Here is a 27,895-nt window from a genome sequence, read left to right as displayed (position 1 = left end):
TCCCAGGCCAAAGCAGAGAGCTGGATTGGAGGTGGAGCAGGTGGGACTCAAACCGGCACCCATATGGGATGCTGGCACTGCAGGTGGCGGCTTTACCTGCTATGCTACAGTGCTGGCCCTGCCATGTACATTTTTGTACTGTGTGCCACACCAGCTTGCACCGTAGGTTCTGTCTTTTTTTTTATTAGGCAGAGTTAGACAGTCAGAGAGAGAGAGACAGAGAGAAAGGTCTTCCTTCCGCTGGTTTACTCCCCAAATGGCCACTGCAGCTGGTGCGCTGCACCGATCCAAAGCCAGGAGCCAGGTGCTTCTTCCTGGTCTCCCATGTGGGTGCAGGGCCCAAGCACTGGCCATCCTCCACTGCCTTCCCAGGCCACAGCAGAGAGCTGGAGTGGAAGAGGAGCAACTGGGACTAGAACCCAGCACCCATATGGGATGGCGGCACTGCAGGCAGAGAATTAACCAAGCGAGCCATGGCGCCTACCCGGTTCTGTGAGTCTTAGATCTTGGCGAGGAGAGCTTGCCCAAGGCCACCTGGCCAGTCAGGGGTGGGGACAACATCCACGCTTGGGGCCAGCTAAATCCAGAGACTGGTTAGTAGCCACTCACTCTGCCTTATTTTTTGGATGATTTTATGTATTTCTCTTCATAGAGCAGCCTTTATCATCATCACGCCCTCCCTCGTTCTAATTATCCCTCTTTAAACCGCTGCCAGCTTTCCTGTGTCTTTATTAGGTTGTATTAACCAGAACTGTGTGCAGCAGTCACATGCAGATGGCCTGTGATTATGAGAGGGGATGATGTTTTGCTTCCAAAGCTCCCCCTTTAAAATATTTAAAATTTTTTTCTTTGAGAGGCAGAAATGGAGAAACTGAGAGCTCCCATCTCAAATGCCTCCACTGGGTGCAACTGGGCCAAACTTGATGACAGCAGCTGGGAACTCAATCCAGGTCTCCTAAGTGGGTGTCAGGGACCCAACCACTTGGGTCATCCCTGCTGTCTCCCAGACTGTGCATTGGCAGGAAGCTGGAGTCAGGAGCTAGGGGAGGGCATCAGACTCAGGCACTCTGATGTGGGATGTGACCGTCTTAATCACTAGGCCAAATACTGCCCCATCTGTCCAGACAGCTTTGTGATACCATTTCAAGTTTCCTAGACTCAGGGGCTGTAGGTGACCACTTAGGTCAGCCTCTGTTCAATACCAGAGCCATTTTCAGCCCTCATTTCTGACTCGGGGCCCGTCATCTTTTACTAGTAGTTTGAATTATTTTAACCTCCCGAGTAGTGGGTCCAGCCTGCAGCTTTCTGCCCTGTTGCCTGGGCCTTGGAGAGCTTCTGAGGTTTATTCTCTTTCCGTTTGCCATTTCTGTCTCTAAGAGGGCTTGGGGCCACCAGCAGACAGGAGGACTTGGCTGAACCCTCCCCTTTCTGGGATGTGAAGTGAGTTGGGTGAGAGATTGGCCCTGGAGGCCTGAAATGTTTAGAGTTCTCTGTGGAAAGGAACAGCCAGTTTCTAGGTCAAGTGGCTGCACCTTGGGCGTCAGGGCGAGGCTCCTTCCTCCCCACCTCCCTACCTCCCTTCCTTTCTTCCTTTTAACGCTTGTATGTTTTGGCCCTGCCTGGCTTCTGCTTTGCACTTGCTCAGCTCACAGTGTGGTGCTTCCCTCTGCATAGCTCCCTTCCCAGTTTTGAAAGACCCGGGCCTCTAAAGCAGCCTCTTTGGTTTTCCTGGCGACGTAAGACCTTGAGTTTCCCCAGATGCACACTCTGTGTCGGTCAGTTCTGTTTGTCAGATAGTGAGGCGATCCTTCGAGTAAATTAAACCTCTCCACTCTCTGGGAGTATCCAGATTCAGGGACCACCTGGCTTTCTGACAGGTGGCTGTAAAAACCACTGGGCGGAGTGAATCAAAGGTTTCTCGTAAACTCGCCATCTAGAGCCTGCTGTAGAGGAACTGTGGCTGCAGCTGCTTGCAGCCCCGACTTGGTGTTTTGGTTCGGTGCGTTCTAGGGTGTTCACTTGCATGGCAGCAGGAAGAACGTTTTCCAGGCAAATGACCATTGTTTGTTGTGGGTAAATCCTTCCAATGCCAAAAATATTAAATTCTGTGGTTACCTCTCTACCGAGGGCTCGAACCGTGTTAGGAAACCTGGCTGAGAGACCTTGGGCCGTGATCTGCCCAGTTAACAAAGAGCAATGGAGCCCCGGTTCTTTGCCAGGCTTTCTTGGCTTTCATAATTTCATTTGTGAAAAGACTTTCTGGATTCTTTCCATTGAGGATGCTTGATATTTGACAATTCTTCCTCAGATATCCTCAGACAGTTCACATCTGTCATCCAGTTTCAGTCATTAGCTAATTTCAAACTCATTAAGAGAAACTGGATCAGGAGGAGGAAACAACATTGAGCATTATAATTTGACTGCAGTTATAGTGGAGCATTGTGGGTTAGTGGATAAGGTCAGAGGAGGAAATAAATGTTTGCAGAGGTATCTAATGATCAAAAAGTCATCAACTTTGCTCCTTCTCAATTTTAGAATGTGTTTGGCTGTGTATTGGCTGTAATTGCAAATGGATGCAAGTAACTGGAAGCCCCAAGGCAGTGGCTTATCAAATAGGTGTTTGTGTGTCCTCCTGTCCCTTTGATGGGTAGACAGACAGACAGACACACACACACGCAGCATCGAGGTAGGTGGTCTAGATTCTGTACAGTAGAAGTCATCGTTGTCTCAGGCTGGGAAGACTCCACTAATGTCTCATGGCCAGAACGAGGCACCTGGCCTCCCCAGGCCAATCAGTGGCCAAAGAGAGTGATGTGGCCATGCCTAGTTTAGATCAGTGTGCCTGCTGGTGCTGGGGCAGGGGCCTGGCTCCTTATGTGAATCCACTGAGGTTTTGTTAGCAGGAGAGAAGGGGCATGGCCAGGCAACCTTTTGCATAGATGGGGCCAACCTAAAAGTGTAAGATGTCAACATAGTTGTAACAGGAAATAGCCAGCTATTCGGTGATGTTTATTTTACCTAAGATTCCTGTCACTGATTGGTACAGTTCCCTTTCATGTATTATTTCTTATTATCCCAGCATAGGAAAGCTTGTCTGTTAACATTCTGTACATGAAAGCTTAAAATCATTTACATATGGTCATTCATATTGTAAAACATGTGTGTGTAATTTCTAATGAATTTTACAGTAGGAATGGTTGTATATTTTTCCATACACCTCAAAGATACAAATTTCCATATCTTTTTAATAAAGACTCAAGAAAGAAATGAAGTCCGTAAGACTAGAATGTTTGCCGCATAGCAAAGGAAGTGAACACTTAACCCTGACCCAGCATTCCACTCTATCAGGAGGCCTGTGGCCATCAGCACACACCACTGCATACCACTGCGGTGAGGGATGTGAATGTGATGGGGAAAAGATGGTGGCAAGCGATAAAAATAATGAGTCAAACTTAAGCCTAATGATAGGTTATTTTCTCTCACACTTAATTATATAACAGAGATTTTTTTTCTCCTTATGATCAAAATAGCCTACTATTTATCATACTGCCATTAACGGTTTAATTACTAGTGGCTAAGGACGGTGATTTGCGGGAACCTAAAATTATGGCTAATCTCTGAGAAGAAAAAAAGTAATTTAGTGCTCAGATAAGATAAATATGTTCTCATGTTGATTTCATGAATAAAGCAATGTTTAATGTGGTAGGCATCTAATATCTAAGAGTCACAGCAGTAAAATATGGTATTTGGCGAGAACTTTACTTAACATGTTTGTGTCTGGTTGTACCAGAGGTCAAATAATGCCCCTCAAATCAGTTTTGCATATGGCAAAACGTCCTTGGAACATTAGCATGTAACACCAGTATTAATCATGCCCTCCAAGAACCGGGGACTACATACAGTTCGCTTTTGGGTTCTAATTAGGAAGACCATGTAATTTATCATCTGAGTCGGGACACTCTTTCCAGCCTGAGTATTTACAGTCTTGGGTAGATAAACATGGCTTTATTACAGGGTGATATAAATTTAGCAAATTGCCTCCCTCCTCTTCAGGAGCGCCGAGTCCGCCTCCCCAGTTCTGAGATAGTGCAGCAGTTAGCGTGCCAGTGGGGTTGCATATCAGGTTGTTGTCCGGCACTCCTGATTTCTCTGTGGCTCATGTAGGGTCTTCCGGCAGAGGAACAATTCAGATTTCTCCCCAGGGGGAAGGGTGTGACTCATTTTACTCTTGACTGTGGGAGAAGAAATCAGCTCAGCTCAGCCTCTCTGGGCTGTCTCTGGCTGATCTGCCTGCCCTCAGCAGGGGCCATTCTGGAATGGTCTCCCACATGTGGCACCAGCTTTCTGGGTGGGTTCTACTCCTTTGTAGGGAGGGGAAGAGTGATCGGGAGGACTGTGGGTGCTTGTAAGTTGGGTAGGCTTGATTTGGGAGAATTAATTATTGACAGGAGCCTGTCACGGCCACAGTTTAAGCCCCTTCCTCTAATCCAGCATGCATAGGTAGCAGTGCAGGTAGTGATCTCTATTTGGTTAATTTCTGCCTCTACTTAATTGCTTACATCTGCCCTGATGACTACTTGTTTTCTACCACAAGGTGGGCAGCTATGCTTCTGTTTGACCATAGGCTTAACTGTTAAGGTCAAGAGCTTAAAAGTAGCAGTAAGCTAGTGGAAGTGAGTGGTGCTTGCCGGAAGATTGGGCTGGACAGCCGGGCCCCCATGTCTGCAGCCCAGCATGCCTAGTGTTCACCACCAATGAAGGACCCTCTCCTGTCTGTAAGGGTGTCTTCCTCGCTAGGCCTTACCCCTTAGAGGTCTGGGAAGGAGAGCTCTTTATGTGACTGGTCTTGTCTGTAGAGTCATTGCACAATGGAGTGTTCACTTCTGAAAATGGACTTTAGCAAGTTCATTCTCTGTTCAAAAACAGCCATCTTAACCATAGTACTTCTTTCTCTTCTCATGCATATGCTTCTCCTTTTTAGATCCACTATAAAGAAGAGTATAAGAAGTCTAAGGACAAGTGCACATTTGTGACTGACACTCCAATGCTCAACCATGTAAGAAATATCAGCACTTTTATTTCTGAGGTAAGTTATCCAAAGCTCGCAAAGTGGCTTGTATTTCCCTTTTGCTATTTATATGGAAAAGTCTGTATATTAGATAATATTTTAAAAATTATCACTGAATGTTAGTAATATCTATAGCATTATCTAATTCTGTTAATGGACTCATGTTGGTTTATTTTCCTGTAGATGATTGTTTTAATACAGATAATGATTTGATTATTTGAGAGGCAGAGTGACAGAGAGGGATACACACACACACACACACACACACAATCTTCCATCCACTGATTCACTCCCCAGATGCTCACAGTATCCAGGGCTGAACTAGCCAAAGCCAGGAGCCAGGAGCCAGGAACTCCATCCAAGTCTTCCATACAGATGGCAGGAACCAAGTACTTGGGCCATGATCCGCAGGAAACTGGACTGGAAGTGCAGAGTAGCCGAAAACTCAAACCAAGTGCTGTGACAGGGGATGTGAGTGCCCCAGGTGGCAGCGTGTAGTGTGCTATGCCATAACGTGAGACCCAAATGATATATTTTATTATGTACTGTATGTCTGTATTTTGACCCAAGCCTTTGTTATTTATATAGAATTACTCCTGAAAAGGGCTATTTTTATTCAATAAATAGAAAACACTGGCAAAACCAGTTAATTTTAGAAGTTATGTTACTTTTCTTTCCTAGTTGGTTTAGTAGAGATAAACAGTAGGATATCATTTTAAAATAAGTAATGCCTACCAGTTGATTCCATAAAGTGTGGTATCTTTGGCCAGCGCTGCGGGTCACTTGGCTAATCTTCCACCTGCGGCGCCGGCACCCCAGGTTCTAGTCCCAGTTGGGGCGCCGGATTCTGTCCAGGTTGCTCCTCTTCCAATCCAGCTCTCTGCTGTGGCCCGGGAGTGCAGTGGAAGATGGCCCAAGTGCTTGGGTCCTGCACCCCATGGAAGACCAGGAGAAGCACCTGGCTCCTGGCTTTGGATCAGCACAGCGCGCCGGCCGCAGCGGCCATTGGGGGTGAACCAACGGAAGGAAGACCTTTCTCTCTTTCTCTCTCTCTCTCAGTCTAACTCTGCCTGTCAAAAAAAAAAAAAAAAAAAGTGTGGTATCTTTAATTTAACAAAATTAATTAAATTATTTTTGAGTGGAATAAAATCAAGTTTGACAGAGATACCTGTTACAAAACCACAGAGTGAGAAATGCACTGGTTCATCATGTGGCTGAAAGTCATGTAGTCTCTCCTGGAGAGCACTTGCAGTTTATGTTGCGCTGTGAACCATGGTGCCAGCAGTGACTTCTGTGATGAGACACAGAGGCTGTGAATGCATCACGCAGAACAGAGGAGCTTGGAAAGAGAAGGAGTAAAATAGTGCTGTAAATGACTGACCTCTAGTGTTTCCCACACTGTATTGGGGAAAAATCAATGTAATGTTCTCTGTGGTATTTCTGCTAACATGGAAAAAAAATTTTTAAAAACCTTGAGGAAAATTAGTACATTTCCTTTTATCAAGTACCCAAATCCCAAGAGTCCTGGGGACAGACGGCTTCCACAGCATCTGTGTTCAGTGACCCAGCCGAACTCTGAGAGGGGCATCAGGGACTCGTGCACGTGGCATGGAAGAGCATGACTGTGCGTTGGTCTTGAGACAGGGCAGACTGGGGTGGGAAGGTGCACACCCTGCCGAAGGCACCTGCCCTGGGGAGGAGGCCTGGGTAAGAAGGCTCAGCCTCTGCCTTCAGGGTCTAGACAGTGAATTCTTATGACTTATATTTTCTGGGAACTACTTAAATGTCTCATTGCTGTCGGACTGCCCACTCATCAAACCTACAAAGCAGTCAGTACACACGCATAGACTGACTTTTTAAAGTGGGCCTGGGTTTAAAGAGAAAATTCATCATTATGTTCGTGGGAGTCTCGTTTCAAGCTTTCTCTGTGACCAACAGGACTCATTTCTGTATGTTCAGTTGATCCAGTATTTAAAATGAAAGTAATCTGAAGATTTTTAAATGAATTCTGTTTCTTTATTAAGATTTGTGTATTTATTTGAAAGGCAGAGTTACAGAGAAGAAGAAGTAGAGAGGTCTTCCATCCATTGATTCACTCCCTAAATGGCCGCAATGGCTGGAGCTGTGTTGATCAGGAGCCAGGAACTTCTTCCAGGTCTCTCACACTGGTGCAGGGGCCCAAAGACTTGGGCAATTTTCCAGTGCTTTCCCAGGCCATAGCAGGGAGCTTGATCAGAAGTGGAGCAGCCAGAACTCGAACCAGCACCCATATGAGATGCCAGCACTGCAGATGGTGGCTTTACCTGCTGCTCCACAGCGCCGGCACCAAATTCTGTTTCTGAAGAAAGTTCTTTTTCTTTTCTTTCCACATTCTTTTTTTTTTTTTTAGAGGAATGTTTATTTATTTCTCCCCCCTTTTTTTCCCTAGGCAAAATACAAAGGCACCACTAAGGCGGACCTTTCAAACTCCCTTTATAAACGGATGCCAGCCACAATCGACAGTGTCTTCGCGAGAGAAGTCACACAGCTGCAGAGTGAGGTAGGTGTGGCTGTTCTCAGTCTCTGTGTAATTACGTAGGTCAAACGTGTAGCCTCACATAAGGTCTGTAGCATTTTACCAAAAGTTGTTTCTCTTGGGCATTAACCTCTGGCTGAGAATCAGCAGCAGCCGGTTCACACGCCGTCAAGAGTTGCTGATGAAATCGTGGAAAATGAAGAGCATGTGCAAGTTTCTGTCCATGCCGTGTGGCTGTTTTCTGAGTTCGCTATTTATCGAGCAGATTGCATCCAGGGCGCATGGATGAAATCTTCATAGCAAATATTAAACTGACATCAGGTTGAATGTGTAACCCCTAAGTGGAGGGCACTTCATTAGCTCGTTACAAGTTACATGGACAGCTGCTGATGGGGTCGGTATCCAGAGGTCTGTGTCCCCTCACTGTTGGACAGGTGCTCCGGGGTCTCCTCTGCTGTGGACACTCTGATGGCTGTTACTTTATTAACCTGTTACTTGGCTCATTGAATCCCATGAGAGCAGTGACCTGTCTGCTTCTGGGGTTGGAACAGTCCCTGGCACACAGGAAGGATTGAGTAAATACTTGCAAGATGGGTTTTTGTTGGATTTTGTGGATTTCCTTCTAAGGGTGTGCTTCCTTTTACATAGTTTATGTTTTTCACACCACATTTTAGGTTGATAATAAAAATAGTCACCACATTGAAGTGTTTATGTCAGATGCTATTTGTGCATTTCATGTGTATTAATGCCATCTATTCCTCACAACAAACTCATGAGGCATCCCCCATTCCATTGATGTGGAAACCAGACCAGAGGGCCTTTAAGATACCTGCCCCAAGCCACACAGCCAGTCAGTGGCAGAGGCAGTACACAGGCATGAGTTGTGTGGCTCTGGACTCTGGGTTCTTAACCACACACTACACTGCCTCTGTCCTACCGTTTTAACTTCTCTTTTCTTAATAAATGATTTTACTTCTTTCTCCAGATTCCTTTTACTTTTCTTAAAATTTATTTGAAAGTCAAAGTTACACAGAGAGAAGGAAAGGCAGAGAGAGACAGAGAGGTCTTCCATTCACTGATTCACTCCCCGGATGGCCACAACGGCCAGAGCTGTGCCAACCTAAAGCCAGGAGCCAGGAGCTTCTTCCGGGTCTCTCCCATGGATGCAGGGGCCCAAGGACTTGGGCCATCTTCTTTTGCTTTCCCAGGCCATAGTAGAGAACTGGATCGGAAGTGGAGCAGCTGGGACTCGAATCAGTGCCCATATGGGATGCCGGCACTGCAGGCAGTGGCCCCACCTGCTATGCCACAGTACTGTCCCTCCTTTTACTTTTAAGTAGAGGAAACATTGATAATTAAAATAGTCTGAGAAGACACCACTCTTAAATAATGCTGAGCATTGTTATCTTTTGTAGAACACCTTTAAGTACCTCATTACTACAAATTTAAATGTCTGTTATGTACCTTGGCTGTAAGCTAATTCAGCTGTGCAATGTGAAGCTGAAAGTATGTAATGTCAAGGTTTTGCATGGCAGGCGGTGACTAACGTACCCCTTGTTTTTCCTGACAACTACTGGTCACCTTGCCACTTGCTTCCACTATGGGCTACTTTACAAAGCCCATAATTTTTTAAGAAGATTTATTTACTTATTTGAAAGGCAGAGTCACACACACACACACACACACACACACAAAGAAGATCTTCCATCCACTGGTTCACTCCCCACAAATGGCAGCAATGGCCAGAGCTAGTCCAGACCGCAGCCAGGAACCAGGAACTACTTCTGGGTCTCCCAAGTGGGTTCAGGGGCCCAAGCACTTGGGCCATTTTCTGCTTTCCCAGAGGCATTATCAGGGAGCTGGATCAGAAGTGGAACAGCCAGGTCTGGAACCGGCATCCAAACAGGATGCTGATGTCACAGACAGCAGCTTAATCCACAACAACACAACACTGGCCCCAAAGCACAAAATTATCACACATCACAGGCAACAATTTATGCATTAAAGAAAAAGAGAAGCAGCGTCTTATTTTCATACTTATGAGGGAATGGAAAATGTAAAATGTTCAGATATTTGCATCCTTTTTCTTTGGAAGTACTGAACGTTTCTCATGTTTTCATAGTGCAAACAGATTTATAGCACACAAATATGTATGGACAAGGTAGATTTAACTTTGAACAACAGTCCTTACAGGATGTTTTGTAAGCTATCCTTTCTTATGTCAGAATAGATCATCACTTACCGATCAACATGTGTTATACCACTGATAGTGGGCTCTCTTGGGGCTGGTACTATGGCTGGGTCTCCTGGCCCAGCCCAGGTCATTGTGGCCATTTGGGGAGTGAACCAGCTAGTGGAAAATCTCTCTCTCTCTCTCTCTGTCTCTGCTTCTCTTGCTCTGTAACTCTGCTTTCAAATAAATAAGTAAATCTTAAAAAAAAAAAAAAAAGAAAGCAAAGAATGTGCTCTCAATCAGTAATGCTACCTCCTGCTGTTGTTAGTCTATGAACTAGCATTAGTAGGGAAAAACATGGATTCTGAGTAAGGTATTGCTTTCAAAGAGTCATTTACATCATTCGTACTGTTAAAATTGTGAATATTCAAAGAGTACTGGATAAGAGGCAAGAAAGTAGAGCTCTTTGACAATATCTGTGATAAATAAGTGAAGTTTTACTGTGTGCAGATAGTATCAGATTTATAGTAACCTGGAGAATGACATGGGTGCTAAAATTTCATGGCATTCTAGGTTCTGATGAAAAGTCTCCATGGGGCCGGCACTTGGTTATCCTCCGCCTGCAGCGCCAGCATCCCATATGGGCACCTGGTTCTAGTCCCGGTTGCTCTCTTCCAGTCCAGCTCTCTGCTGTGGCCCAGGAAGGCAGTGCTTGGGCTCCTGCACCCACATGGGAGACCAGGAGGAAGCACCTGGCTCCTAGCTTTGGATCGGCACAGCTCTGGCCGTGGCAGCCATTTGAGGAGTTAACCAATGGAAGGAAGACCTTTCTCTCTGTTTCTGTCTCTCACTGTCTATAATTCTACCTGTCAATAAATAAATAAATTAAAAAAAATTAAAAAGAAAGTCTCCTCAACTTTTGATAAACTATTCAGATCAACTATTCTCTTAAAATGAAATTGCAAATACTCTCCTATACTTAAATTGAAATTAGTGTGATAAGGTGACTTTAGCTAGATTAATACTTCCTTGTAGAAGGTGACTGACAAGAAAGGCCTTAAGAAGCCAGGCAAGAGGAGAGGGGAAGGGAAGGGGAAAGGCAGGAAGAATGGAATTTTTAGGAGACCATTTTACTTGCTGTCCCCTATTAAAAACATAATAAACAAACAACCCAAAGAAAGCTTCTGAGACTGAAATGAAAAACTCTGCGGTGTCATAGGGGAGTCCTTCTCGTCGGGGCTGCCTCAGGCCAAGGGGAGCATTGGCGGCTCAGGTGTCATCCTGACAAGCTTCGTGGCGGTCTCTGTTTTTGTCTGCAGTGACCACAGGCTCCTGGTTCACCGGGTCAGAGGTGCAGATGCTAGACTTCTAACAGCGCAGTTGCGTGGAGAGTACTTAACGAAATACACTGCAAGTTAACCATACATGTACATCGGATACTAGCGCACCTCAAAAAGTTCATGAAGGAAGGTAGAATTAAAGAATAAGTTTATTTTAATGCAAGGAATTTTGACATCTCTGCATATGAGAAGTCTTCAAAAAGTTCATGGGAAATGTATATTATAAAAATTATGCATGGATTTCAAAATTTTTTTAAACCAAAAAAAACTCACCTTTTAGTTCTATTTTACATAAACTTTTTGAAGTTCTGTCATATACACGTGCAAATACCCAAGGGTCTAATCTATAAGAAAATGGTATCCATTGCCTGTGTAAATATCTTTGTATGAGTGTATACTGCAAGTGCCCTCCACTCCTTAGGTGTCTGGTACCACTGTAGTCTGAGTTCCCCCACAGTATTCATCTGGGGAAATGCCACACTCCCATGACAAATCTTAAGAAATCAAATTTATCAGAAATTTATTAGCTTGACATAATTTTCCATTAGCTACTTCAAGGTAGAAAATTAATATGATAAATTAAAGTTCAGCTGCCTCCAATTTGATGTAATCTTAATTCTAAAGTGGTACTTAGGAGAAGCTATAAATAAAATGAATGCTTTAATGCTACAAGTAGAAAATTACATAGCCTTTTTAAGAAAGAGTGCTTTGTAAAATTGCACTTGATGATTTGCTAGCTCTATGATAACCTATAAAAGGATCTGCTGCATTGGTTATGTTTGTAAAGGCACAAGTAAGATAGTTGGTCTAAAACAAATAAATCAGACATGCATCAAAAAGGACAAAGGCATATGCTAGCTGTTTTGATTTCAGAAGGAAGATGTCTCACAGAAGTTTGCCTGTTGCTTTGAAGACTTGCCACACATTACGTTCCCTCTTCTTTCCTCAAAATGATGTTAAAAATATAATGAAACGGAGACTGAACTTTCCCAGCTTGAATGATGGTTCTTTTTTTTTCTACATTTTAAAATGTTTATTAATATAAAGAGAAGAAATTTAATGTATTTCACAGGCACAATTCTAAGAAGATAACCATATGCACTCCCTCCCTCCCTCCCTCCCTTCTTCCCTCAATCCCACTCCTTCCTTTTCTTTAATTTTTGAAAATACATAATTTCAGTCCACTTTATAATTACAGGTTTAATGCACCACTCACTAACCATAATATACAGTAAGTAAAAAGAATAAAGACCACAGTTCCACAGGCATATAGACAAGGGTGAAAAACAATAATCAAATCATAAGATGTCCATTTTATTCCTATATATTTTTTGTATTCTGTATTAACTACTGCATACTTCTGCATACATAGATCCCATTTGCCCAACACCATTTATCAAATAGATTCTCCTTTCTCCAGGGAGTGATGTTAGCTTGTTTGTCAAAGATTAGTTGCTTACAGCTTATACTGCATGGATTAATTTTTGAGGTTTCTATTTCTGTTACTTTTTTGTACATGTCTTTTTTTGCCGATACCAGGTTGTTTTGATTATAACTGCCCTATGGTATGTCTTGAAATCTAGTAATATGAGGCGCCTGGCTTTGTTTTTGTTGTACAAGATTACTTTAGCTATTTAGGGTCTCTTGTGTTTCTGTATGAATTTTAGCATTTTTTTCTAGATCTGAGAAGAATGACCTTGGTATTTTGATTGGGATTGCATTGAATCCGCATTGCTTTGGGTAATGTGGACATTTTGATGATATTAATTCTTCCAATCCACAAACATGGAAGAAAAAAATCTTTCATTTTCTGTGTGTATATTGTTTCTTTCTTTAATGTTTTGTAATTTCATTGTAGAGATCTTTCATCTCCTTGGTTAAATTTATTCAAAGGTATTTAAATTTTCTTATAGCTCTTGTGAATGGTACTGATCTTAGAAGTTCTTTCTCAGCTATGGCATTATCTGTGTATATTGATTTTTGTGTGTTGATTTTATATCCTGCAAGTTTACCAAACTCTCTTGTGAGCTCCAATAGTCTGTTAGTAGAGTCTTTTGGTTTCCCTATATATAGGATCATGTCATTTGAAAACAGGGATAATTTGACTTCCTCATTTCTAGTTTGTATCCTTTTCATTTCTTTTTCTTGCTAATGGCTCTGGCTAAAACTTTCAGAACATAAAGGAATGACAGTTCTTAAAGGCATTCCTGTTTAACATAAACAATTGGAAATTTACAGATATGTTAATCAGAATTTGATATCTTGATGGACTAAACTGATGGACAGTTTAACAAGGTGAATTATACCTGGAATAATGTGAGGTGCTATAGTGAAGTCCAGGTTGTCAACCAAAATGCAGGATTGTTTGTGGGAACATGGCTGAGCAACAGGATTTAAGAGCATTTGTTGATAGAAATCTCAACGTAGCCATCCAAGTGAACCTGTTGTGACCTGTGGATGCGTTGATAGCGTTTGGCAGGTCGGAGGTGAGAACCTGGATTAGATGAAACAATTTAATCAGCACTGCTCTGGCCATTGTGGGCACCTGAAGGAAGGAATGGATAGTAAAATGGATTTAGGTTGAAGAGAGCATCTGGAGTATTCAGGACCCGACACCTCCATCCATGTAGACAGTCTGGAGGAATAGATACCATTATGGCTTCCTTCCTCACTGGAAGCTCAGCCCTGTTAATCAGGGGCTGTTTCCATATGGCCACATAGGTGCGGTCATGGGGAGGCAGACTGGGGTTTGATTCATGGAAGAACGTTCAGTTGGAGCTTTCAGAATATAGAGAGTTGTGTGAAAAACTGGGAGGGGAGTGCTAGGGGATTGTAGCATTGCTAGTTGTACTAGATTATGAGTTTCAGTGAAGGGACAGTTATGTTGTTGGCTGAAAGTTCTTGGATAGGGGAAATTTCCCAAAATTGTAAGTGTGATCAGAGCTACATGAATAGAAGTGAAGATTTCACCGTTTGACCAAGGACATGTAGAAAGAAGCAACAGGGTTAGAATTAGGAGTCTAAACTGAAGCACTCAGATGAAACCGTTATGTACCTTATCTTGAGACAGATTTAGACAAATTTACCTATACTATCACTGGCAGTATCTAGCAAGACACTGCAGTGTGACAGGTAAGAACTTAATGTGCCTCTCGCTGGAATCAACCATTCTCTGCACTGTTTAAGGTTGCCTACAGGCAGAAGCATGATGCCGCCAAAGGAAGTTCAGATTATGCCCACATGAAGGAGCCGCCAGAGGTCCGACACGCCATGGAGGTCAACAAACACCAGAGTAACGTAAGGAAGCTCACTCCTGATGACTTTCTTGGAAACTGTAGTAAACTCACGTTAAGACTTTTGGTTATCTTGTTGAAATTTAAATATAATGACATTCGTGGTCAAAGAGGACTTTTAACATTTCTCATTAGAGGTAGATCTGGATCATTCTGTTGCCAATCATTTAAACCTAGTAGAATGCCTTCAAATTGCCAGGCATTTTGGGAAATGGAAAAAAATCAATTAATTAATTAATTTGAAAGGCAGAGTGACAGTAGTGGGAGCAGAGACATCTCTTATTCACTGGTCTACTCTCCAAATAGTCCCAATAACTGGGGCTGTGCCAGGCTGAAGCCAGGAGCCTGGAACTCCATCCTCATCTCCCACATGGGTGTCAGGAGCCCAGGTGCTTGGGGCATTTCTGCTGCTTTCTCAAGTATATCAGCAGGAAGCTAGATGGAAAGTGGAGCTCCAGTATGGGATGCTGGATGCAGCATCTGCACCAAGACATGGGAAATTGTGTTTTGTACAAGACAAGTGTGGATTATTTGCACATTTGATGAGTAATATTTTCAGAACTTCTTGACTTGATGCAGAAGCTCATGGTTTCCACTCTAGACTCAAGAAGCCCTGGAAGAAAGAGCATTAGAAATTAATGACCCACAAAAGGATCATTTCAGAAATACCAGGTAGATTCTACCCCATTGCTGTGCCTTTAGAGTGTTTGTGGGGAGCAAATTTGTCAAACTTAAGACCTCTGGGGCCAAGAGAGAGGAGTTAGCCTGGAGAATATGAATTTCTTCTTGGGTTGTAAGTCACCAAGTCCGTGCAGACTTTCATGCCTTTCTCAATTACCAGCACAGTCCTGGCGGCCCAGAAGAACAGTTTCCGTAGGGGAAGCTTCCTTGCATCCTCAGCAGGAATTCTCTGCTTTCCAAAAGGAGTGTCTGAGCTGCTCGTCCACTTCTCCCTGAGCTCGAATCAGTTCAGATAAAGGGTCTGGCCTGCTTGGATCATGAAGCTCTCTTTCTTGGAAAAAGTCAAACATCTTTGCCACCTGCCACTGCCTGTCCACCAGTGAGTTCTCCTCCTGGATACTGAGTGCTTGCTGCCTCTGGACCCCAAGCCCAGCTGGGCACTGTGTCTTTGTGGGGTGGCCACAGTTATTTGGGGTTAAATTGCAATGGATCAATCAATGTCTAAGTTAAAACAGACTGAAAGTTTACATTGTATCCCAGATCTATGTACTTATCCTAATACCAAAGCACTTTTCTAAGATGGTTTGGGACTGACAATGATATCACCATTCTCTGGGCTGTTTTAGGGAAAGGCTTTGTGAGTGTTGTTTGCTTACAGAATGACTGTAATAATCGCAGTGACCACCACTACTGAGCGCAGCCATGCACCAGGAACTGTGCCAAGACGTTGATCATTTCCAGTTCTCACAGAAGCCCTGTCCCGACTCCCATTTTGTAGATGAGGAAAATACGGCGAAGGAGTCAGACTCCTGAGTGTGCTCTTGCTGTTACCCCTCCACCCCCGCTCTTAAAGGTCACTGGCGATTTGTCAAGATGTTAAATGGAAGGTTTGAAATGGGGAGCAAAAGAGGTTATCATCAGAATTCAGATGCACTGCAGGAAAGAACGACCACGGCACCCGGAGTTCCCTCTGTTTTGATGCTGAACAGACTTTGAATCCATAAAAAAGCGGGTGGGTTAGAAGGTGGGCTGGTGGGCTGGGGTGGGGGCTGGGGCTATGTGGATCCCAGGAGGCCCTTTCCAACTCTATAATTCAATGAAATTCAAATACAGAAGTTCCTTATCATAGAACTCGGCTTATTATTTTAACTCTGCCTTTTCTTTTAAAAGGTCTTTGATTGAGGGATTGAGGGAATAGAGTACAAAGCCCTTTTCTCCTCCATTCAATACTGTGTACTTATGGGAGAAAGATGTGTTTACTTTTACTCCTCTGCCGACATGGCTCAACCTTTACATGCAAAGTTTGTACATATAATAGGATTTAGAAAGTGTTTAAGACTATTTACTCAGATTTAAAGTGAGAAGGATATTTGTATTCTACCTGTGAAGTAGTTGGTATTCCCCTGGAGGCAGGCCACTTAGAATAATACATTTGTTGTCTTTACAATATGAAATTTAAACACAGGTCTGGCAAGCCGCAAGGAGAGCTAGGACTTGTTTCCGTGGATGAAGCGACAGACTCTCCGTAAAAGACAAAATCCTGTCCTGCTGAAAACCCCAGCCCAGTGAAATTCATTGTAGGGAGCTTAGAAACAGAGTTCCCTTGTCCTGCTGTGAAATACACTTTGCACTGTGGCTGTACAGGACATTTTAATTTAAAATATGAACGTGTCATCACAGGTGAATCTGATTTACCTACAAACGATGAGAGGCAACATCGTAGGATTTTAATATTTCTGCCACGGCCAAGTTAGCTTTCTAGGATCTGCAGGAGAACCAAGAAACTTGGACAGTTGTGGTTCAGAGCTTTTAACTTTTGTCTCCTTACAAACCTTTTATGAGACGGGTCATCAATGGGCCAAAGGAGTGATTTTCCTTCATAATCTTCCTCTCCCTTACACCTGCAGTGCTGGGAGTAAATAGAAGATAATGCGTGGGAGAGTATTCTTGGTAACTGTCCAGCTGGGTTCCCACCTGTGGATAACTGAGTGCCAGTCTAACCTGGTGTGTGTGTGTGTGTGTGTGTGTGTGTGAAGATTTATTTATTTATTTGAAAGGCAGAGTTACAAAGAGAGAGGAAAAGGCAGAGAGAGAGAGAGCGAGAGAGCGAGCGATCTTCCATCCTCTGGTTTCACTTCCCAAATGGCCTCAGCAGCTTGGAGCCAGGAGCTTCATCCAGATCTCACACATGGGTGCAGGGGCGCAAGCACTTGAGCCATCTTCTGCCACTCTCCCAGGCACATTAGCAGGGAGCTGGCTTGGAAGCAGAGCAGCGGGACTGACTGGCACCCATATGGGATGCTGGCACCACAGGCAGCAGCTTAACCCACTGTGCCACAGTGCTGGCCTCTCCTATTGTGTCTTTTGTTGTTGTTGTTTAAATATTTTATTTATATATTTAAGAGGCAGAGTTAGGGAGAAAGGGAGAGACAGAGAGAAAGGTCTTCCATGTGCTAGTTTACTCCCCGAATGGCCACAATGGCTGGAGCTAGGCCCATCCAAAGCTCCTGCCTTCTAGGTCTCCCTTGTCAGTGCAGGAATCCAAGTACTTGGACTATCTTCCACTGCTTACCCAGGCCATAAGCCGAGAGCTGGATCTGAAGAGGAGCAGCTGGGACATGAACCAGCATCCCTATGGGTTGCTGGTGTGGCAGGCAGAGGCTTAGGCTATTAGGCCACAGTGCCGCCCTCTCTTATTGTGTCTTTAGGGATGTACCCTTGCCAGTGTTCTGGAGACTGTTCTCTTGGATAGCCCCAAATTTAATGATCCCCAAAGAAGAAAACAGTAATTTCTCAGAATGCCCCCCATGAGAGCATATGTAAAGAATTTGGAGTCAAATGATGCTTAAAATGCTTGCTTTGCCCATGTTGCCTTCCTGATCTTGGGAGCGCTGCTTCAAATTGCTAAGTCTCAGTTCTCTCATCTGTAAATGGAGACAATGTTATCTACTTCACAGGGCTCTCACAGGTGTTAAATGAGCGAATGGATGTAGAGAGCTGTGCAGAAGAATCATGCCATGAAATATTAGGCCTTTTGGTCCACCTCCAGATTTTATAGGCTGATCTAAGTTTAGGGAAACAATTAAAAGAGATTTGATTTAGGTCTGAAAGGCATATTCAAAAGGTCCCTGAACCTATCTTGTAGATACTATCATCAAAGAATGATTAAGATCAGCCAATCAAAATCCCTCTGCATCTTAAGAGACCTACTCTTGCCAAATGTCTCTAATGTAATTAGAGAAGCTGGAGATATTCTATCCTGTGACTTTCCCCTAAAGATGGGCTTGTAATGAAAATCCTGGTTACATTGTTAGTTCTCATCAATCTTACCAAAAACATGGTGTGCAATAGCTCTGAAGTGAGTGGAACAGATTTGAAGCTGGCAGCTCAAGTCTTATAAGTCATGTGGGCTGTACGGACATGGGACCGGATTGGAGAGGTCAGCTCTTCCAAAAATGCCACACTAGCAATCAATTCCATATGTATCAGAAACAAGTTTCCAGCTTGGGAAATTAGAGACTCAAATGTCCTTTGCAAGAATGATCTATGTTCTTTCTTAAAATTAATAAAAACTTATCAGTAGACAAAATTTCTATTCCATTAGAAAGTTTAAAAAAAAAAGAATACTTAAAGATAAATTAGTAAAATGATACTGGAAAAAACAATTTCCATTCCGTGTGGTTCCCCAGTGTGACTTAACAATAATGGTGCTTCAGGATTATAGGTAAAAATATATTAGTTTTTTGTTCATCTCTGTCACAGATTCATAAGTAATACCTGTTCTGCCTTCTTCACAAGATGGCAGTGGTGATAAAATTAAACCATGAATAACAAAGCTTTGATCAACTCTAATGTGATTGGTAAACAATGACAATAATGATACATTGTTCTAGATATAACTTTACTCATTTTTTAAGAAGACAGAAACCTTTTCTGCCTTCTGAATAGAATCAGGCCTATGACCTTCAAAAAGCCTGTGGAAAATGCAATTAAAAGCTAAGTTGAATTTGGTGCAAAAAATTTTTGCACTCCATATACAGTTTTCTCAAAATAAGCATTTTCACTGAACTCTTTGAAGACCCCTCATGTTTAAAAGGGTAATATTCTCTTAATACTATTAAAATGAGCATAATTCGATAGAATCTCCAGGTGTGGGCATTGTGGTATGGCAGGTTAAGCAGCCACTTGGGATGCCTGCATCCCATATCACAGTGCCTGGATTTGAGTCCCACCTCTGCTTCTCATCCAGCTTCCTGCTAATGCACATCCAAGAAGGCCGCAGATCCCATGTTGGGGTGCTGGTTCAAGTCCCGGTTATTATGCTTCTGATCCTGCTCCCTGTTAATGTGCCTGGGAAGCAGTAGATGATGACTCAAGTACTTGAGTTCCTGCACCCCACCTGGGAGACCTGGGTGGGATTCCTGGCTCTAGGCTTCATCCTGGCCCAGCTCTGGCTGTTGTAGACATTTAGGGAATAAATCAGTGGTTAGAAGATCTCTCTCTCTCTCTCTCTCTCTGTTGCTTTGCCTTTTAGATAAATAACTCAAAAAGTAAATCTTTTTTTTTAAAAGCTAGAATTTCCAGCCCTTGTGCTTATTTGATGATAGCCAGAAGGCTTTTCCAATGGAAGAGCTTATGATGATGACGAAAGATTTTCTTGATTGCGATTGAACCAGGCCTTCAATTTAAGGCTCTGTAGAAGTTACACTGCTCACTCTGTTCCACAGACTGAAAGGTTAAACTTCTTGTCTAGTTCTCCCTCCTCACCAAGAGCTGTGTTAACCTTCACCAGAGTAGCAAAAGCTGTAGATCAGGGCCAGCTGGCTTTGTTCTCTTTAAGGTCTGCCAGCCCCCACTGCCCTTGACCCCACAGGTGTGTGTGTGTCTGTGGCTCCCCGTGACGTGGTCATTCCTCAGCTCTCAATCCTCTCCTCTCCTAGCGTCTGACACTCACTTTAAGGACAGTCCTGGAGTTCATTAAGTCACCTACCACTGAGCCTCAAGTCATTGTTGTGTAAATATGAAAAGCTTGCTGGGAAGTCACCAGGAACCTTTTGACTGTGTCTGACTGTACCTGGAGAAGAATAAAGACATCGGTTTTATTTCTACTTTTAGAATCTTGCAAGTGCTTCTTTTATTAGCCAAGTCTAATCCCGCACTTTACGAAGAAGGGGGCCCTGGAGAATGTGGTTCCAGCCGTGCAAGGGAGTGCTGGTGTGGCCCGGCTGAGCACAGACAAGTCCCACACAACAGGAGTTTGGGGTAGGGGTTAACGAACTAATGCACCTGGGGCCTTTAGGTCAGTGCCTGCCACGTGGCACCCTCTGCATGCAGGTGGGAAACATGGGAGACGCATGGCTGTTAGGAAACAGAGGCCGAGAGATGGTGGGCACAGGACAAGCTGAGTTCAAAAGGCAGTAAAACGAGATGAAAATACAAGCTGGGGGCAAAAGTGAACGTGATAAGGAAGAAGTTTGAAGACAGACTCTGACAGAATTCAGATCTTTATTGGCGGCAATAAAGACACTTGATGCATGGAATGGAGCTCCCCAGGCCTTGTGATGGGGTCCACCTGAAGACTGCAGCAGGCATCTGCCCGTGGTTAGCTCCAGTGAAAAAGCCCACTTTATGGGATTACGTAATTGGAAAACTTAAGCTCTGTTCAGATGTAACTGGATCCTGAGGCTTCCCAATGCCATCACGCCACCTCCCGAGTCCCGCCTCTGGGGCCTGCTTGCTTCTGCGTAGGGTTACCTTGGGACTGTGCCTGGACCGAACCCGACACCTGATGTTTCCAAAGTGAAACCATCCTTGGCAGTACCTGCTCTCAGAGGAGAGGAGGACAGTGCTTCACCCCAGCCGCAGATCCTTCACGTGACTGTTTCTGCCTGGGTTGTGTCCGCCCCTTTAGCGCTGATCAGTTTCAAGTGCGTGTGGTATCCGACCAGCAGCCTCCACCACCAACCGGCCACTCCTGTCCACGGGAAGGGAGGCTGCATGTGAGAGCCTGACCAGGTCACATGGGGTGAGGAGAGAGCAGTTTCCAAATAAAAAATGCTAGGCAGACATAAAGCAACACATGTCTGCGACAGAGGGATAATTTAGGAAAATGACCCAGAGCTTAAGAAAGGACAAAAACGTCAATTGTGTGAATAAAGACACGAGGAAGACACCAGGCATTTAAAGTAGTAATTCTAGGCTTCTAGGTATTTTTGTGGAAGAAACCAGAATTGCTATTTGCAGATAAGCTTAATTATCGTTATCTACTGTTAAAAAGATAAAGCAGATCATCTCAGCATGAGATAAATGCATAAAACACGTTGTGTGGGACCTGTAGAAGAAAGCGGAGCTTCTGTCCCCTGCATATTTAGTGCATGGAGGAATGTAGTATCTTCTCTCAGGAAGCCACGGGCATACTATTGAGATAAGATTTTTCCCTAGATCACTTTGTAGTAAGGGTACAACGCCCATGAACATTTTAGTTGTTTTCTTTGTAGAGTTTACTAAAATGATTCTAATTTTTTTTTACCAAAAATAAGTTGTTAAACATTAAGAAAATATTCATAATAAATGAGTGATAAGAAAACTGTCTTAATGGGTATCAGCAGCAGTTTGAAAAATCCATAGCCATATGTTTAGGAAATGTATTGGTGAGGCAATCAACTTGTAATCCTTATAAGAGTAGATAATAAATGGTCTAAAAGGAGACCATTTTTAATGTTTTTTTTCTCCTCTCCCCCCCCCCCTTTTCTTTGTTCTCTGTTGTGCTCTGAGGACAGAGTAGGGAAGAAAACGTTGAAGAAAATCACATAAAGTCTGTTACTGAACCTCAGGGTGAGGTTCAGAATTTCTTCCTTCCTCTCTCCCTATTCAGAATAGTATGACATAAAACATCATACTGCCGTGAGAAGGCTGGAAAATAGAGACCAACCAGTGTTCCACTATCGTTGCGTTGAGGGTTGACTTCACACAAGGGTGCTTCAGAAAGCTCATGGACACTGTCTTTTTCTTTGTATAGGATTTATTTATTTTTATTTGAAAGGCCATTAGAAAGAGAGAGAGAAATCTTCCATCTGCTGGTTCACTCCCCAAATGACCCAGCGCCTGGATCTGGGCCAGGCCAAAGCCTGGAGACAGGAACTCCATCTGGGTCTCCCACTTGGGTGGCAGTGGCTCAGTTAGTCGGGCCGTCTTCTGCTGCTTTCCCAGGCGTCTTAGTAGGGAGCTTGATCAGAAGTGCAACAGCCAGGACTCAAGCAGGAGCTCCAGTATGGGATGCCTGCATCACAGCTGGTGGCTGGACTCAGGGCCAGGAGGCCGGCCACAAGTCATACACTATCCTTCAATTTGCTTTTCCAAGAACTGTTTTAAGTACCTGCATATGTACAGTCACCCTTGATATCCGTGAACTCTGCACCTGCATATTCAGCCAATTGCAGGTGCAAAATATTTGGGAAAGAAATTGCTGCTGTACTAAACATGTACAGACTTTATTCCCTTATCATTTTGTTTATTGGAAAGTCAGAGTTAGAGAGATCTTCCACCCATTGGTTCACTCCCCAAATGGCCACAACATCCAGGGCTGGGCCAGGCAGAAGCTAGGAGCCAGAGCTTCAACTGGGTTTCCCAAGTGGGTGCAGGGGTGGAAGCAGTTGCCCCACTGGATACCGAGGGGGCATGGCCTGTACCTACCGTGGGTACCTAGACTCCAAACCTCTCTGCTGCATAGCATTTTGACTTTTCCTGGGTTCTGGTGGTTGGCAGAGAAGAGCACACAGCTGCCGCAGACCTGGGACACCTGTCAGAGGTGCTGCCTTCAAACCTAAGCATTGGCTCAGCTACAGAAGAGGAGTCACCCTCTGAGGAGACCATGCCACAGGGCCCTGTAGATGCTCAGGTCCTTGCAGATGGGGAAACCGGGAGCTCCCCACTCTGTAGTGTCCCCTAACATGAGCCCCTGGCCCAAGCAGCAACAGTCCCAAAAATCTGCCCGGTGCTCAGGCCCCTGCGCTTCTCTCCTGCGTGGCTCGGCGGTGTCCGCTTGCTTGAATTTGCAGCTCATGTCAATCTTAATATTTGTTTTGAGTCACATATGCCGGCCTCTAATTTGCAATTTACATGGATGATGGGGCCCTATTCAAAGCCCTGCTCCTGCCGCCTTTGTGCGTCCAGCTCTCTTCACGCAGCCATTAGGCTGAACACCATATAATTAGGTAACCCATGGAAAGCTTCGGTTTCTGAAAGGTTGCGGTTCTTTTCAAAAAGTAAGGGTTTCCATTTTTACCCTCATTCTTTTCTAAACAAAAAGACATTTCCCCCCTGTGGTTTTCATATGAATGTAGTAACTTAGAAACAGTTAGTCTTGTAGGCGGGTAATAATTTCGGTTTGTTTTCACCTGAGAGCCGGTTTTTGTTTACACAGCTTGGGCTTAACTCAGCGTAGGCTGGGATTGAGTTGCCATCATTTGCGGCTGAGTGTGTTGCTTTTTGAAGCCAATGAAATTGGCCGATTTTAAAATCCCCAATGATTGAAAATTCGTGCCGCAAAACAACTCAGCTCCCAGCTTATTTCTTATGTTTCTCTTACTACCTGTATGCACAAAACCTATCTGAAGTCACTTGGTTAAGGTAGAGCCCATGGAAATAGAAATACTGAAGAAAACAGATGTTCTGCTCTCAGTAGATTCATTGTGTTTAAACTGCATTCACTTGTCACACACATTCGTGAGTATAAAGAGAGTTTGGTGGTGAGGTGAATGCAAGCTTAGAAAAGAGTAAACAAAAGTGTGTGTGTGTGTGTGTGTCTGTGTATATATGCCTTATTGAAATAATATAATGCAAAGATTGCCTATTAAGGTATTAATGCATTATCATATCTTAGACCTGATAATTTTGAAACGAGTAAGCAAATGGAATTTCTTTTTACTTTGCAAGGTTGAAGGGCAAGTAACAGGATGTATTCTAATACCTAGAATATTAATTCATAGCAATCAACTGGGGAATTCATTAACATCAGATTCTTGGATCACATTTACCAAAATTCTGTGGTTAGATGAGTGTGGAAGGGCCTTAGGAATCTAAATTTTTAGTAAGTACTTCTCAGTGCCATAGCAGAAAGTTTGTAGATGATGTTAGAAATAGTTGTTTTGTACAAAATATAATTAATACCAGCATGCTTCAGTCCAAGTACCTGTGCTACTTCCAAGTCCAGCGATCTGCTACTGCACACCCTGGGAAGCAGCAGATGACAGCTCAAGTTCATAGGTCCTTGGCTTCTGGTTGAGGGACTCTGAGTTCTGGGCTCCTGGTTCCAGCCGGACCTAGCCCAGGCTATTGTGGGTATTTGGGGAGTGAACCAGCAGTTAGAAGATTTCTATGCCTTTCTCTTTATGTCTTTCAAATAAAATGGAAATAAATTGATTAATTAAAAATAAGAAATTGAGAAGTGAGCAGATTGGCGAGATGGTGACTTTTGGACATTGTAAAATTCAGTGCTGGTCTGTCCTCCCATTTGTCAGTTGAGTGTCTAAATGACCAATGTAATGTGTAGTGTACATTTAGCAGAATTTATAGTTTGTTATTTGAATCTCTACATTTTTGTCCTTTGGCTTGATTGTGTCTCATATGCATCAGAGGGAGAGTATTCTCAATGTGCTTGTTATCGTTTGGGAAGCTCATGTCATCACAGTGACATTAGATGATGAAGCCATCAGTAGCTGCACATGAGCATTTGAAGAGTTCTGCTGGGAAGGAGAGAGTGAAAACAGGAGGGTCACAGAGCTGCACCCCCACCCTTCCCCGGAGAAGTGATCCTCAGTACTTGTGTGCTGGGGCTCGTCCTACGTCAGCTAAGGAGTGACACTGAACGTTTTGATGAGGATATTCTGTGTGAAAATAAACATATGCAGTTAGATGCCAAGTCATACTAATAGAGTGATAAGCAAAAGCCATGAAGATTGGTTCTGCCCTGTTCTTGGTCTTTTACTTCTTAGATAGTATTTATCCAGTTCAAACACGTAATAATAATGAAATGCATGTGTAGTATAAGGAATTAATATATCCATACAGGTAATCGTTGTGCATGGAGTGGGTATTTGGCCTAGTGGTTAAGGTGTCAGTTAATATGCCTGCATCACATATCAGAGTACCCAGGTTTGAGTTCCAACTCTGAGTCCTGATTCTAGCTTCCTGCTAATACAGACCCTGGGAGACAGTGGAGATAGTTCAAGTACCTGCCACCCCGTGGGAGACCTCAGTTGAGTTCCTAGTTCCCGGCATCAGGCCATTTTTAGGCATTTGAGGAGGGGAGGGATGAACCAGCAGGTGTAAGTTCTGTCTGTCTCTGTCTCTCTGCCTCCCAAATAAACAAATAAATGTTGTGTATAAAAAGCATAGACAACTTAAGGCGAGTAGGCTCTTGTCGCTCCCCCTCTTCGTGGAGGAGCAACACAGGACCCTGCGCTGTTCTTTCGTCTGCTCGGCCCTCCCCGGGTTTGCTGCTGGTTCTTCCCGGGTTGGCTACTATCCCTTCCACCTCCGTGGAAGGGCAGTTCCCCCTGGCCACATTCCCCACTTCCGCAGGGGAGTGGCACACCGCCGGCCGGCTCTCTCGGGGGCTGCACAGGTGTTCCCCTTAGATGTTCCCCTTAGATGTTCCTGGTGCATGCCGTCTCTCTCCTCCTTTATAGTCCTCCTCCGCCAATCCTAACTCGGCTGCCCACACGCCGAGTACGCTGCTCTCCTCCAATCAGGAGTAGGTCCTACAGTTTATTGGTTGAACTGGAGGCAGCTGCGTAGAAGCTGTTTTCTCCTCTCCCAGCGCCATATTGTGGGAGAGCAGATGCATAGAATAAGTCTTAATTCCAGTAACAATATAGTCCGAGTTGCTCCCCACAGTGGGAGAGCAGATGCATAGAATAAGTCTTAATTCCAGTAACAGTATAGTCCGAGTTGCTCCCCACAGGCTCTCTATTGTGGTGAGGATAAATAATACTATGGACATTGGCTAATAGTTATGTGAAATTACTAATATCTTTTTTTTCCTTCCATTTGATCAGATTTCCTATAGGAAAGATATTCAGGATACCCACACATACAGTGCAGAACTTGACAGACCGGATATCAAGATGGCAACTCAGATCTCCAGGATCGTAAGCAATGTAATTTGTCTTTCTTCATCTCCAGCAGAAATGATTTCTTCTTTTTGCAGGAGACAAAGTACAGCTTTGGTAGCTGTGCAGTTAATTTAATTAGTATATTTTATCTGCATTAATGACATCTCTGTTTTTTCCCCTGAACTTCCCATTTGACTAAATTATTCAGTGTTGTACAGAAGCCGCCCAAACGTGGACTTGACTGTGGCTAGCGTTAACATAATTTTAAGGAAATATGTACTATTTGGGTGTGAGATCACATTCGCACATCTCAGCCTGAGAGTCATGATGGTTAGTCATCTGGTTCCCTTTGATCACTCATCCTATCCTGTTCCCAAGAATTTTGCTTAGCTGTTCTCACCGTGTGTTGTGTAGATTTTCCTCTGTCAACCACTACTTCTGTACATTTGCAGCATAGTATGACTGTTTTGAAATCTTCCCTAAGATACTTTCTTAGTTAATTCTATTTAACTTAAATATACTCAAAACCCTGGCTAAAAATCATGTTTTAGCTTGAACCAAATATTTGAATAACAGGATAACTATACCTTAGAAATCAAATCAGTAATTAATAAATTCAACTACATGTTAATCAAAGATAGACCAGTTCCTGAAAATAAATAAAACCATAAAGCTATCTATTTGAAGGAGGTGGAATTTCAGTTATCTATAAATTTCCCCTATTTTTTTCAGTACTTATGCATAAATACAAGGGTAATTATGACTGGATACTTTGACTTAGTCATTATTTTATTACAAAAAGTTGTTGAATTCATTTAGATAACAGTATAACAGAAGTCAATCCCTGCTTTAGTCATCGACGTTTTAGTATTTGATATATTGTAAAGATAGATTTTAGTGAGATGATGATCTCTTATATTTTATTTTGAGCTGATGTCAATGTAATCCTCCATTGTTAAGTGAAAATATTTAACCTTCCTCTTGTTTATTCGTTTTAGGCAGAATATAAGAAAGGGCAAGGTGTAATGCATAAAGAGCCTATGGTGATGGGAAGAGCAGACTTCCGGCACGCTGTGGAAGCCTCCAAACTTTCTAGTCAAGTAAGACTGTGCAGATGGCTCTGCAATGACTGTGTTCATAGATTTTGTTCCTAGTGACACAGGAAAATATTTCATGTTAGATAATGTCTTTAATGGCAAGAATAAACAGAGATAATGTTTCTGAAATGATTTCAGAGAAGATTGTCATAATAACAAATTTCAATGAGAGGAAAAATTTAATCTAATTTATTAGATTTATTTTCTCCAGTCTCAAATCTGAACCTTTTTTAGTGAGTGAATTTGGCCATGTTGTCACATTTCCCAGAATTTCAAAAATCAGCAATAATCACACTAAATGATTATATTTCTAGGTACCATACATACACATGCACACAGTTTTTAACTTGGTAATTATTTTTCCAATTTTCAAATGCTTTAATTTAATACAAAATTAAAAAGAGGTGATAAAAACAAAGAGAACTTTAAATTTTTACTGAAGAGTATAAAATACAGTTCAAATAAGTTTGAAGACCTGCCGTGTTCTTGGCTGAAGCTCTCAATAGATAAAAATTTCAATTCTCAGAATTGTTGTGTAAATATCAAGCAATTTCAGTTAGAATCCAGCAGATTTTTTAAAAATATGGATAAAATGATTTTTTGGTTTGTGTGGA

General features: G+C 43.2%; 1 protein-coding gene across 12 annotated transcripts in view; it reads left to right on the top strand.

Annotated features, from left to right (window-relative positions):
* Positions 1-27,895, top strand: part of NEBL (nebulette) — a 395,196-nt gene that overhangs the window by 289,099 nt on the left and 78,202 nt on the right. For 8 of the 12 annotated variants that reach the window (XM_089311550.1, XM_089311553.1, XM_089311554.1 and 5 more), the window contains 5 exons: positions 4,982-5,086; positions 7,497-7,607; positions 14,283-14,393; positions 26,128-26,229; positions 27,183-27,284. The exons of 2 other annotated variants lie outside the window; for them this stretch is intronic. In XM_089311550.1, the coding sequence (XP_089167676.1) occupies positions 4,982-5,086; positions 7,497-7,607; positions 14,283-14,393; positions 26,128-26,229; positions 27,183-27,284 (531 nt within the window). Of the gene's footprint in view, positions 1-4,208; positions 4,349-4,981; positions 5,087-7,496; positions 7,608-14,282; positions 14,394-26,127; positions 26,230-27,182; positions 27,285-27,895 lie in introns of those variants that run through there. 2 more of the 12 variants (XM_070055472.2, XM_089311552.1) reach the window with 2 other exon arrangements.

This window comes from Oryctolagus cuniculus, chromosome 13 (assembly GCF_051225735.1).
Source record: "Oryctolagus cuniculus isolate XC-2025 breed Fujian yellow rabbit chromosome 13, ASM5122573v1, whole genome shotgun sequence".
NCBI lineage: Eukaryota > Metazoa > Chordata > Mammalia > Lagomorpha > Leporidae > Oryctolagus > Oryctolagus cuniculus.
This window is presented reverse-complemented; position numbering and strand designations above follow the sequence as displayed.